The sequence below is a fragment of the Poecilia reticulata genome, chromosome 9 (genome assembly GCF_904066995.2).
Source record: "Poecilia reticulata chromosome 9, P_reticulata-male-v2, whole genome shotgun sequence".
NCBI classification, from domain to species: domain Eukaryota; kingdom Metazoa; phylum Chordata; class Actinopteri; order Cyprinodontiformes; family Poeciliidae; genus Poecilia; species Poecilia reticulata.
In genome coordinates this window covers 3984412-3996959 of record NC_088838.1, presented here as the reverse complement: position 1 = coordinate 3996959, position 12548 = coordinate 3984412, and the positions used below count along the sequence as shown (strand labels likewise).

At 43.2% G+C, this 12548-nt stretch overlaps 1 protein-coding gene across 3 annotated transcripts in view; it reads left to right on the top strand.

The window, feature by feature from the left end:
- The window catches only part of nsmfb (NMDA receptor synaptonuclear signaling and neuronal migration factor b), a 66580-nt gene that overhangs the window by 27390 nt on the left and 26642 nt on the right, over positions 1-12548 (top strand). For 2 of the 3 annotated variants that reach the window (XM_081611270.1, XM_008417324.3), the window contains 2 exons: positions 5251-5303; positions 7932-8021. In XM_081611270.1, the coding sequence (XP_081467396.1) occupies positions 5251-5303; positions 7932-8021 (143 nt within the window). The remainder of the gene's footprint in view (positions 1-5250; positions 5304-7931; positions 8022-12548) is intronic. The other variant, XM_081611269.1, reaches the window with a different exon arrangement.

Here is a 12548-nt window from a genome sequence, read left to right as displayed (position 1 = left end):
AGCAATTGATATTATTTATCAATTAATAACAAATAATAATATCTTATTATCAAATTAATAAATTAATAATTTGATAGTAAAAGGTGTTGAAAAACAGGCTAAAACTAACCATTCATAATTACAGACAAAGAAGGTTGTTTTTATGTTAAATGCCAAATGTATATATTTTTGTAACTTCAGCTTCATTACTTCTCTAACTGTGTTGTTCTTTCAGCAAATGACCTTTTCTGAGTCTTTATAATCCAGTTAATGATTAATCGATTAGCAAATTATTTGACGATTGTTTCAATAATTGACTTATAAGATTAATGATTTCAACTCTACACTTCACACAGTAGACTAAGTCTTTTTTTTAATTATCATTTTTTATCTGTATATGATAACACACTGTTTATGGCTAACACATTCCTTCTTGTCTTTCATCCTACATAATATGACTTATCACTGCCAAACATGTAGCCTACCATCTAGGTTTAAGTTAAAAACATTTCAGAAAACTCACCAGACAGTTTTACTGCAGAGTCTAGTTGCAAAAAAAAAAAATATCATTATCCAGCCTTTAGGATGGAGGATCTCCAGCCAAATGTTTAATCAGTCTGCATTAGAACGTTGTACATTCTGAGTGTCTGGTTTTGGCAGGTGGAGGAGGGAACAGGGAATGAGTTCATGTGTGAAAGAAAAGTGATGTAACAGCAATGAACAGGCGGAGCTATGGAGGATTACAGATAATAGGTGGCATACAGAGCTAAGTGACTTTATTTTTCCTCTCACTGCTCATCAGCTGTCTGTCTGTCAGTCAGTCTGAACCAGGCCCATAGGACAAGGCTGATGATTTCCTGACACAGGCTGTCACAGCCCATTCCCCCGATGGCTGCCGTGTTGTCAGAGCCGTTATTGTCCCTCCGCCCTCCGTCTCTCCCACGTCGTCCAACGCTTGAAATAATATGAAATAATGCTCATTAAATTTGAGCTCACAAAAAAGATGATTACAATGGAATATGTGATAACTCAACACCCGCAGTGGGTAATTATTACCAGACATGAAGTGTTTCACACAGAGTGAGTGAATCTGAACAGCCAGTAGGGAAGATGTGCAGCTTCCTTAGTTTCTCCTTCACTGTCTCTTCTTGTAGATTCCCGTGGTGCATTGTGGTCCATGCGTGTCTGTGGTTAGTGTGTGGTCTGTACAAGAGAGTATCCATGGTGATGAAACATTGCTCTTTTGCTCAACCCTTGTGAAAAGTTAACCAAACCTTTACTGACTCCGAACCTCTCCCACTAAACACATTTTCTGCTTTCCCATCCCACCTCGGTTGCTCTTCATGCCCGAACCCAACTGGACTCAATGGGTCAAGTTTTTACATTTCTGTGACTGTATTTCAGCCAGATCGATCAAAAACATGCTCCAGCTTAAGAACCAAAAATGTATCATAGGCATATCAGTTGAAGTTTCTCTGCGGTAAAGCAGATACTTTCTATAAACACTCTAACCCCTTGGGTCAGTTTGGGTTCAGACAAAAATTCTCGAGGGTAACTAAAAAAAAAATATTACTTGGATTCCCCATCGAACCGTCTTAACCCTTTGACGTCCTGGCAGGGCTTTTCGTGGCATTGCTGAGCGAAAGAGACGGAAAAGAGAGCAGGAGACTGCGAACATGATGGAGAGGTACTGTGTCTCGGCTGTCCTGTCCTGTCTGGTGCTGAACCGTACCTGTGAAAGTCCCCCTATATTACAACAATTTAATACCCTGTTGAGTTAGCTTCATCACCGTCGACCAGGAGAATAACAATTGAATGGACAAGACTGTAATAATTTCTAGACAGTAATAGAAATGGACTCCACAGTCCAGGATTCAGGACTTAATGGACTTGATCTGGACTTGATGAAGACCTGGACTTGATGGGTGCCAAGGAGGACGGGCATCCATCATGCCATATGTAAACTAACGACATGTTGTGTCATGCATCAGTGCAGTTCTTGCAGAAGTCAGCTGTTGTTCCTAAACAACAACTGACCACTGCACAGCAGAACACAGGAACACAGAAGATCCAGGAACTTGGGGCCAAGAGTCAGTCGTACATTTACACCTCAAGAGCAAAGGACACACTTTTGACAACAAAAACAACCAATAAGAGCCAGAAGAAAAGTCATAGCATTCTCAGTCAACCTTGTGTACGCGCTGCTCAATGTTCTAACAGTGGAAAAACAACTTACTGGTACAGGAAAACCATTTCGCCATCATCGGTGACCATACTGACTAGCTTAAGCATTCATGGTAGGCTATGTTGTGGTGAACCAGCTGTAGCATAGCAGAGAGCAAAGGGAAGGTTGTGAGCTGCACGTACACAGGAGTGATTGACAGCCTGGAAATCCTTTTTCTCTGATTAGTTGTTTCTGGCTGAGTGGTGTATTTCTGCAGTTAGTACTGGGAGCACTGGGAGAAGACAGTGGAGCTTTTCACAGATCATCTGTCTCATTACAAACTGTCACGACATGATGGCAATTTTAACAAATATGTACAAAACATATATGTATGTCTTTATAAAAGTTACATATTGCCCCTGACCTGAGCCTGTGACTCTGTCTGCTCTCTAGAGGATGTATTTGCCTGGGTTTAACCTTCTGGTTCTCCATGTGATGCTCTTCCACCATGTTTTCTGACAGGTTTTCTGTTATTTTGGCGCACTTGGTTCGTTGCCTGTTATCATGCTGCTATGGTGCAGCCCCTGATAAGACATCTGGTCTCAATCCCACTGTGTTGAGGAATTTTAGGTCCATCTTCAAGCAGGACTGGAGGATGTGACTGAAAAACTTATGATAGTATAAATGTTTCATATCAGTCAATATCGATACTTGTCGACATTGATAATAATTGATTAGTTTTTTGTCTTAGAACTCCAAAATATTGAGTGGCATGACCTTTGTTGTTTTTTTTTTTTAAGTAGTTGTGAGATTTGATGGAGAAACTCAACAGGTAGTTGCTAGGTAACCCAGGAGTGTGTGAGTTAGTTGATGCCACCAACCTTGCTTAGCAATTACTTTCAAGCAGAGGAAAGGTTGAGCCTTTCATCTGCCTACATCTCCCAGAATGCTGTGCAGTTTCGGATAATAGTTCAGTGAATATTCTATGTATTATACCTTCCTACAGTAATGGTCTGTGTCATTTTGTGCCATAAGGGATTTGGCCAAAAATAATCCCTTTTGACAAAAAAATGTCTCATATATCACCTTCCTATATCACTTTAGGAAGGTGATATATCAAATATTCTATTAAATGCATTAGCAAACAGAGTAATGCATTTCGATCACATGTCTTTGACGACAGATATCATTATTGATGCTTTATTCTCAGTTAAAGCCTTCCCTTGGTGAACATAACATCATGAATGTGTTTAAGTCTGGGTTTAAAACTCTTCACTGACAGTTTCTAATGACGTTCTCCTGGCTTGTGCCTCTAGCGACTCCACAATCACGATACTTTACCCAGTGAACAGAAGCCAAAGTCCGGTATCTTATTTCTGCTGTGAAGTGCTAAGAATGAGTTCAGCAGGTTTTAATCATTGTTTCTCACCAAACACTGATCTACTACAGCAGTCTGTCAGCGCGTTGCTGCGGCTCTGTGCTCTGCGGCTGGCACTCTGAGGGAACAAATCTGCCAATATTTGGCTGGAGATTCCACATCCACCAAGGCCTGAGACACACAACACAGCGTTTACTTTAGTATGAGGCTCATTTGCTTTTTCCTGAGTGTGTGCTTTCACTCAGAATTCAGGGCTTTATGTGAGAAAATGTACATGTCACAGAGTTTTCATAATGTGGGAGAGGCAACAGTTGGATAAAAGAGAAAGTAGGGATGTGGCTGCAGATGTATTTTATTGGGATTATTGTTTGGAATCTTCCGTGCTGGCGGGTGTGATGCTAGGCATTGTTGTCGCTCAGCATGAAAATACAGTTGCAGCAGACTGATGGATCCCCTCTCCTGTGAGTCATCTCTCTATTTTAGGACCTGCCTTCACGACCCCTGCAGTCAGCTCTGACATCTCAACTTCTCTTCATTTTTTTTTGTTTGCAGCCTAAATTAAAGCTGTGCAGTGAGGAGAGTCCTCATACTGTGCAAATTCAACATGTTATTGCAAACCCATGTCCATTTTAACATACACACATTTAGGCTAGTATTTTTGCATTATTAAAGGGGCGTATAGTGTATTATCTAGACAGGCAGTGACATTTTTAGCACAATCAAATAACTGTCACTTTCACTTGTTATTTTCTTTTTTAAATAAATGCTGTTTGTAAAAGAAATTTAGCGTCTTGAAATTTGACATCTGTCTCTTTAAGAAGCTCCTGCTCTTTCCAACACTTTGTCTTCAGCACGCTGTCACAACAATGCTCCTCCATTTTGTTGTTTACTACTGTTCTTTGGAGTGTTGGACTGAGAAGTAGTTCCTATGATGAGCTCATTAGACTTGCAGTTCCACCCGGTGTTTGTTACTGCTGCTGCTGCTGCTAGTCTGAAGGAGCTGAGTTAGGGAGTTCTAAGGGAAGGGAGCTCCGAGGGGCAGAAGCTCCAAGGAAGGGCTTTGAGGAAAAGCTGGCACTTTGTAGGAGCAAGCGTTTAGGCACCCCTGAAACAGTTGCCATGGGAGATTTTCTAGACGTTAATGAAATAATTTCACCAAGGAAATCATAGCAGGGCAAGAAAATATACAAAACAGAACATATATCAGTGTGTAAATAAAATAAGGAAATAAATGAAGAACAACAAATATGTTTCAGATATGCAACTTATGTTATTTCTCTATGTTGAGGTTATTTTGCTGTGAGTTCATCTATGAAGGTTCCTCAGCTGACTAACCACACTGTAGCACTCTAGCTAGGGCAGCAGCGGTTAATGCCGCTGGATGCACATTGAGAGGACCCACGTTCGCCCTCTCCACAAGAAGTTCATAGCATTAAACCAGAAACTGTGTTACAATCACTGTTTTGTATGCACATTTTGAACTTGTATCTGACACAGTGCTGTAGTCAGAGTTCACACTGATTTACTTTGTCCATGATATTTACTGGTGTATTAGCATGTTAATGAACAGCTGGGGAGTAAGATAAGGTCATGTTAGAAACAAGAGTTCTGTTGGACCTCTCTAACCTCTAAGTCTTTTCATCCTCTTGTTTTTCAGAATATTCTCATTTCAGTTTCTGTCGTACATTTGTGACGTTTCTCTTTTGTGTTCTTTTTCTTACACTTGTAGAAATTTCCGTAAACACCTCAGGATGGTTGGCAGTCGCAGGGTGAAGGTCCAAAGTAAGTCATTGAGTCTGTTTTCAAGAACGTCTGTTGATGTCCGTTTGTTTGCGTCCGTTTTCGCTGTGATTTACACCATAACATCAGAACAGATGCTCATCACACTTAATTCATGCTTTCTGCATCGCACAGCATAGTCATGGCCTGAAGGCGTACGCAGAGGCAAAACCGTTGTTTTGTTTTGTGGCTAAAACCTTTTTAGCTTGTGATATGGAACTCCATCCATGCTTAAACATACATCTTCATCAAACCGCTTCTGGATTGTTGAAGGAAGTTTGCTCACCACAGAGTTCTTTGACAGAATGTGGAAGCTTTTGTCTGGAAAACACAACATTTGTGTCACTGCATAAACGTCTGGCCATGACTTTTACTTCAGCATGTTGGGACAGATCGTTTTGTAATTATGAGCTTAGTCCTTCCTAGTGATGACTGTTTGGCATCAGTCTAGACATTAAAGTGTCTTGATTGGTCTACAGTACTGGTGTCTTTCTGTGTGTGGCTCTTGTGTCATTAATATTGATTATGTATTCCAACTTCAAGTCCCTTTTATTTGGCAGCATGTAAGACATGTCAGAACAGTTTAAATATACCATATTTTCCGCACTATAATGCACACCGGATTATAAGGCGCACCTTCAATGAATGGCCTATTTTAAAACTTTTTTCATATACAAGGCATTATAAGGCGCATAGAATAGACGCTACAGTAGAGGCTGGAGTTTCGTTATGCATCCACTAGATGGAGCTGCACTCACGGGAATGTCAACAAAACAGTCAGACTCCGGTCGGCGAGGAGAGCCTTCCGCGACTGGGCCGGGGTGTGGCCGGACGATGGTCACCCTTCTCCATTCGCGCACAGCATGTTTGTGGAGAATGTGGTGCTAAATGACCTGCAGACGACCTGATTCTAGACGGTCGGTACGGGCGAAAATGAAGTTGGCGGCTGCTTACCGTAGTTGCTAGACCTGTTGTGGCTCAATATTGGTCCATTTATAAGGCGCGCCGGATTATAAGGTGCACTGTTGGCTTTTGAGGAAATTGAAGGTTTTTAGGTGCGCCTTATAGTGCGGAAAATACAGTAGTCTTTTTGTTGTTTTCTCTTTTACTCTGGTTTATTAGTTGCTATGAGGTATTCATATCAAGAAAAATATGGTATTTAAAAACTAATGTTTATTTAAAAAGCTTTATTTTTGAATTTAGTGTGAAACTAACCCATTACAACCTGCTCAAAAAGCCTCTAACTGCAGCTTGCATGTTTGGGCAGAGTCAAACATTTATCTGTCCCTGATTTCTTTTACAAAACTAATGGTGAATTTTTAATTTTGATTTCCTATATTAGTGTCCTGCCATTAAAAAAGTTTGTGACAAGTTTTGTGCTAACAGGGTGTGGCAAAGAGGTAAAACGGGTGCTAACCAATACTATTAGTCCTCAGTGCAGCCGCCCTCAATTCAATTCCTGACCTTAAGACCTTTGCAGCATGTATTCTCCTGTCTCACTGTCTTCATCTATTTCCTGTCTGAATGCTGCAAATAAAGGCATTTTGTGCCAAACAAATTTTTAAAAAAAAGAGTGCCTAGTTAAGCACCTTGAGGGACGCCTTGATTTGATGATGTACGTTGTTATTTAGGTTCACCAAGCCTTTGCTGTATGATGCATTCACATATTTAGTAGAAAACCAACATCTGTTATCCCTTTTATCCAAATTTAAATCATTAATAGAAGTGCTAAACAATTTTCTTCCTTTTTGGGATCTTAATAAGCAGATAACCTTTCTAATCACTGGAAAGTTTTCCTAAGATAGCTTGAAGTCTTGTAAAGAGTAAAAGTTGCTTTCTATTCAACTTCTGCCAGTAGGAGCCATTTTAAAATCTAAATTGTGGGCGGAGTCAAATGTGTGAATCAGGGGCGGAGTCAAATGTTCGGGCCTGCCCATGTTTTACTTCACACCAAGCTGTCACAGACAGGGTCTACGGACCTGATCCACTACATTCAATGAATGTGAGGTACATAAATAAAAATCGAAGCAGTTTTCCTAGAAGGTTACATTTTCCTAAAGGGATTGATAAAGGAAAATCAATGCCCTTTGAGTATTGGAGAACAGGTCAAAATACAAATTAGCAAATAGGGAAAACTGGTTTGAGAAAAATTCAAATAAATCCATAAATATTTATGAATGTTTTGAATTTTAATGTTTTCCACAACAGCTCTTTGGAGACAAGATAATTTCACTTTGGAATCAATTAAAGTATTTTTTATTTCATTTGAATTAAATTGAGTCTGTTAGTCTAAAACAAATTTGTAAAATAATCTATAGTGAAAATAAATTATACATTTACAGATTTCTAAATCAATTCTCTAATGCTCGTGTTCTTATAGTAGTTTTGTCTTCAGAATACAAAAATACAACAGTTTTTGCATAAAGTGAAGAAATAAATAATACCTTGGCTCTCTCCCACTAGCCTTGTGGTAATGCAACTAACTAGTGGCTGGTGGGATGAGCCCATAGTGGCAGGAGAAACTCTTAAATCACTTTGACGCTCCCATTGTTTGGAATGCAGGACCAGTAAGCCTGCAGTCATCACTGATAATCATGTGTAAGTGACTCTCTTCCCCCCTAATCCTGTCAGCCTTCGTCGACCGCCGAGCCAAGAGCTTCAGCCGTTCATGGAGTGATCCCACCCCCGTCAAGCCCGAGTCTATTCATGACTCCAGAGACAGTGAGTCCATGCTCTCTCAGTCACTCCTGTTAACGAGAAGTACTTAGCTGTGCACTCTACATGGTACACACTCTGTTATGTAGTGCTCATTTACACGTGATGCAGTATGGCTGTACAAAATCATTTGTACCCCTTGAACTTTGTCAATTCTATCCAATTCAGTTGAGTTTATTTATATAGTGCCAATTCACAACAAAAGTGGTCTCAAGGCACTTTACAAAAAAATTATTTCAGTTCCATCATATTGATTAAATTGCTGTCTCCTGTCTTCATATGATAGTTCTGCTGGTTAAAGTTACTTAAACCCAGTTTTTAAAGTTACTCTTACATCGTCTACTCTTACCTAAAAAATTATTTAAGTCTTCGAGCTGCGATGTAAGACGCTGGTTCTGTTCTCGCTGTTGAACCGCTGCTCTGTGCTACAGGTAGTAATATTTGACAGACGGAGCACCGCTTCTGCTCCACCTAGTAGTGACTCTCACACCGAACCTCTGCTTAAAGCTGCAGCATCGAACTTAAAGCATACATTTTACATACGTATTAAGACTTTTGTAACTCAGGATTGTTTATTGTAATGGAACCTGTATTTGCCTTTGAATGTTAAGTTTTATACTTGAATTTTTTGGCAATGTTGAGAAGTTTTATTTTGATTCTTTGCATTATTTAGCCGCTTCAGGGCCTCCATATGTTTTCAGTCTGTTAAAGATAGTATTACCGATAGCAGTACAATTTGCACAATGCTCGTTTTGGTTTTTCTTGGAAAAAGTAATTAACAAGCTTTTGTCTAGGTGAATTTATGGTTAATTTTTCCATATAATGTAACCAGTAGTGCTTATGATAAAAAAAAATATAATAAAAATTATTTGATCGGAATCGAAATCCGATCACATCTTCCTAAAGTATTCATACCCATGTGTAGTCAGTTTATGTGGCCAGCCATGTTTTGGTCAAATTACAGTGTTTCCAGATGCTTTAAACATCTCTACAACTTTCACAACAGGATACACACATGCACACACACACACACACACACGCACACATGCGTGCACACACACACACACACACTTTGTGGAGACTTTCCATTGACTTCCATTCATTTCTTCAGCCTAACCACAACCAAAACTTAATTCACACCTTGGACCTAAACCTTACCCCTAACCCCAAAACAGCATTTCTTCTTTGGGAGCAATGAGTTCCCACAATGTAGTATGTGCCAGGGAAATGGTTCCTACAATGCATCAAATACAGAATACACACCTACACACAACAGGCTTTTAGTGGCTTTGATGAACCAGTGATGTCACTCATGCACTATGACATCACTGATGACTGTGATACATCACCCTTTAATACCAAGTTCCACAGAGCAACTCATTTGATCTACAGTACATGTCAGAAGACCAAAAATCAATTTCACAACCCAAATACCTTGGACTTTAGAGCAACCAATGGAAAAAAAATGTCTGAAGGTAGAGACGAAGATGTGATGGGTTTGCCAGCATTTTTAAAGAAACATTTGTTGATGACAGCATGGACAGACTGGAGAAGGAAAATCGCGAATTAAAACATATTGTGGAATGTCTTCGATGTAAGCTCGAGCGCTCCAAGTCGAGTGAAAATGCTTGCTGGGAAACAAACCTGCAAGCAAAATATGATATGGCGGCAAGTCGAAACAGAGAACTCCGTGCGGAGTACGTGTCGGTCCGTGCAGAACTTGATGACATGGAGCACGAATACGAAAATACGAGAGATGAAGGGCGTCTTTTAGAAACCGCTCAACAATCTCTCAGAAGAAAACTCCAGGAGATTCTGGTAGATTTGAAGACAGCACAGAGGATCATGGATGAGAAATCTGGAGAGCAGGAAAATCTTCTTAAGGAACTGAACATTCTCTGGAGCCTGAATGACTTATGTAGTGAAGATCTCGAGACATTAAACAGGCAGAACATGGTTTTGTGGCAGAAAATGCTCTGCTTAAGTCAAAGATAAGAGTACCAGGAGAGGAGGACAACCGGGGACGAGGTTCAGCTCTGAGAAAAGTAGGTAACTGGGTATATACCACTTTAAAGACTATGTACCAGTCAGGAACACTGAGGTACTGGGTCCCACCGTGGCTCATATAATTCCTCTGGTTAGTCTGGAAAATCTGCTGCCTTGATCTTACTGATTTTTCTTGAGTCACTGGCTGGTCCTGAATGGCTGGCTGATCCTGAATGGCTGGCTGATCCTGAATGGCTGGCTGGTCCTGAATGGCTGGCTGTTCCTGAGTCACTGACTGTTCCTGAGTCGCTGGCTGTTCCTGAATGGCTGGCTGTTCCTGAGTCACTGGCTGGTACTGAGTCGCTGGCTGGTCCTGAATGGCTGGCTGATCCTGAATGGCTGGCTGTTCCTGAATGGCTGGCTGGTCCTGAATGGCTGGCTGTTCCTGAGTCACTGACTGTTCCTGAGTCGCTGGCTGTTCCTGAGTCGCTGGCTGTTCCTGAATGGCTGGCTGTTCCTGAGTCGCTGGCTGTTCCTGAGTCGCTGGCTGTTCTTGAATGGCTGGCTGGTCCTGAATGGCTGGCTGGTCCTGAATGGATGGCTGTTCCTGAGTCATTGGCTGGTGCTGAGTCACTGGCTGGTACTGAGTCACTGGCTGTTCCTGAGTCACTGGCTGTTCCTGAGTTGCTGGCTGTTCCTGAGTCGCTGGCTGGTCCTGAATGGCTGGCTGGTCCAGAATGGCTGGCTGTTCCTGAATGGCTGGCTGGTCCGGAGTCGCTGGCTGGTCATGATTGGCTGGCTGGCCCTGAGTCGCTGGCTCGTCCTGAGTCCCTTGCTCATCCTGAATTGCTGGCTGTTCCAGAATGGCTGGCAGGTCCTGAATGGCTGGCTGGTCCTGAGTCGCTGGCTGTTCCTTAATGGCTGGCTGTTCCTGAATGGCTGGCAGTTCCTGAATGGCTGGCTGGTCCTGAGTTGCTGGCTGGTCCTGAGTCGCTGGCTGTTCCTGAATGGCTGGCTGGTCCGGAGTCGCTGGCTGGTCCTGAATGGCTGGCTGGTCATGATTGCCTGGCTGGTCCTGAGTCGCTGGCTCGTCCTGAGTCCTTTGCTCGTCCTGAATTGCTGGCTGTTCCAGAATGGCTGGCAGGTCCTGAATGGCTGGCTGGTCCTGAGTTGCTGGCAGTTCCTTAATGGCTGGCTGTTCCTGAATGGCTGGCAGTTCCTGAATGGCTGGCTGGTCCTGAATGGGTCGCTGTTCCTGAGTCACTGGCTGGTCCTGAGTGGCTGGCTGTTCCTGAGTGGCTGGCTGTTCCTGAGTTGCTGGCTGTTCCTGAATGGCTGGCTGTTCCTGAATGGCTGGCTGGTCCTGAATGGCTGGCTGTTCCTGAATGGCTGGCTGGTCCGGAGTCGCTGGCTGGTCCTGAATGGCTGGCTGGTCATGATTGGCTGGCTGGTCCTGAGTCGCTGGCTCGTCCTGAGTCCCTTGCTCGTCCTGAATTGCTGGCTGTTCCAGAATGGCTGGCAGGTCCTGAATGGCTGGCTGGTCCTGAGTCGCTGGCTGTTCCTTAATGGCTGGCTGTTCCTGAATGGCTGGCAGTTCCTGAATGGCTGGCTGGTCCAGAATGGCTGGCTGTTCCTGAGTCGCTGGCTGGTCCTGAGTCGCTGGCTGTTCCTGAGTCGCTGGCTGGTCCTGAGTCGCTGGCTGTTCCTGAGTCGCTGGCTGGTCCTGAATGGCTGGCTGGTCCTGAATGGCTGGCTGTTCCTGAATGGCTGGCTGGTCCGGAGTCGCTGGCTGGTCCTGAATGGCTGGCTGGTCATGATTGGCTGGCTGGTCCTGAGTCGCTGGCTCGTCCTGAGTCGCTGGCTCGTCCTGAATTGCTGGCAGTTCCTGAATGGCTGGCTGGTCCTGAGTCGCTGGCTGTTCCTGAATGGCTGGCTGTTCCTGAATGACGGGCTGGTCCTGAATGAGCTGTTCCTGAATGGCTGGCTGGAACATTCAGAACATTCTGGAACATTCAGCCATTCAGGCAGTTCCTGAATGACTGGCTGGTCCTGAGTTGCTGGCTGGTCCTGAGTCGCTGGCTGGTTCTGAATGGCTGGCTGTTCCTGAATGGCTGGCTGGTCCTGTGCCGATCGACCGGCCACCAATCATAATCGGCTGATTTCCGTGAAAAAGTGTATGATCGGTGATGGCCGATCACGGTCTCTTGTTGCCGATCACACAAACCGATCACCTCCTTCTCATTTCGCAGCCTGCCTGTGCAGCTGGTCTCCTCTTACCTTCACACTGCGCAAACGTGCAGCAACAAATCCTAAGCGATGTGGAACTATGACGCACTGAGTGAATTGGGAAGTTAGCGTGTTGCGCCGGAAAATTGAAGCACGTCAAAATGCATCAACACGACAAATCTAATATGGCATATAAACAATGCTATACTTGACGGAGTTAGGCTACATCGAGGCTCACTGCAGTAAAAAAGACGTATGCAGGATCAGATAGCAGGTAAAGCAGCGCACAGCTACAAACACTCACCCGGATTAGCATGACAG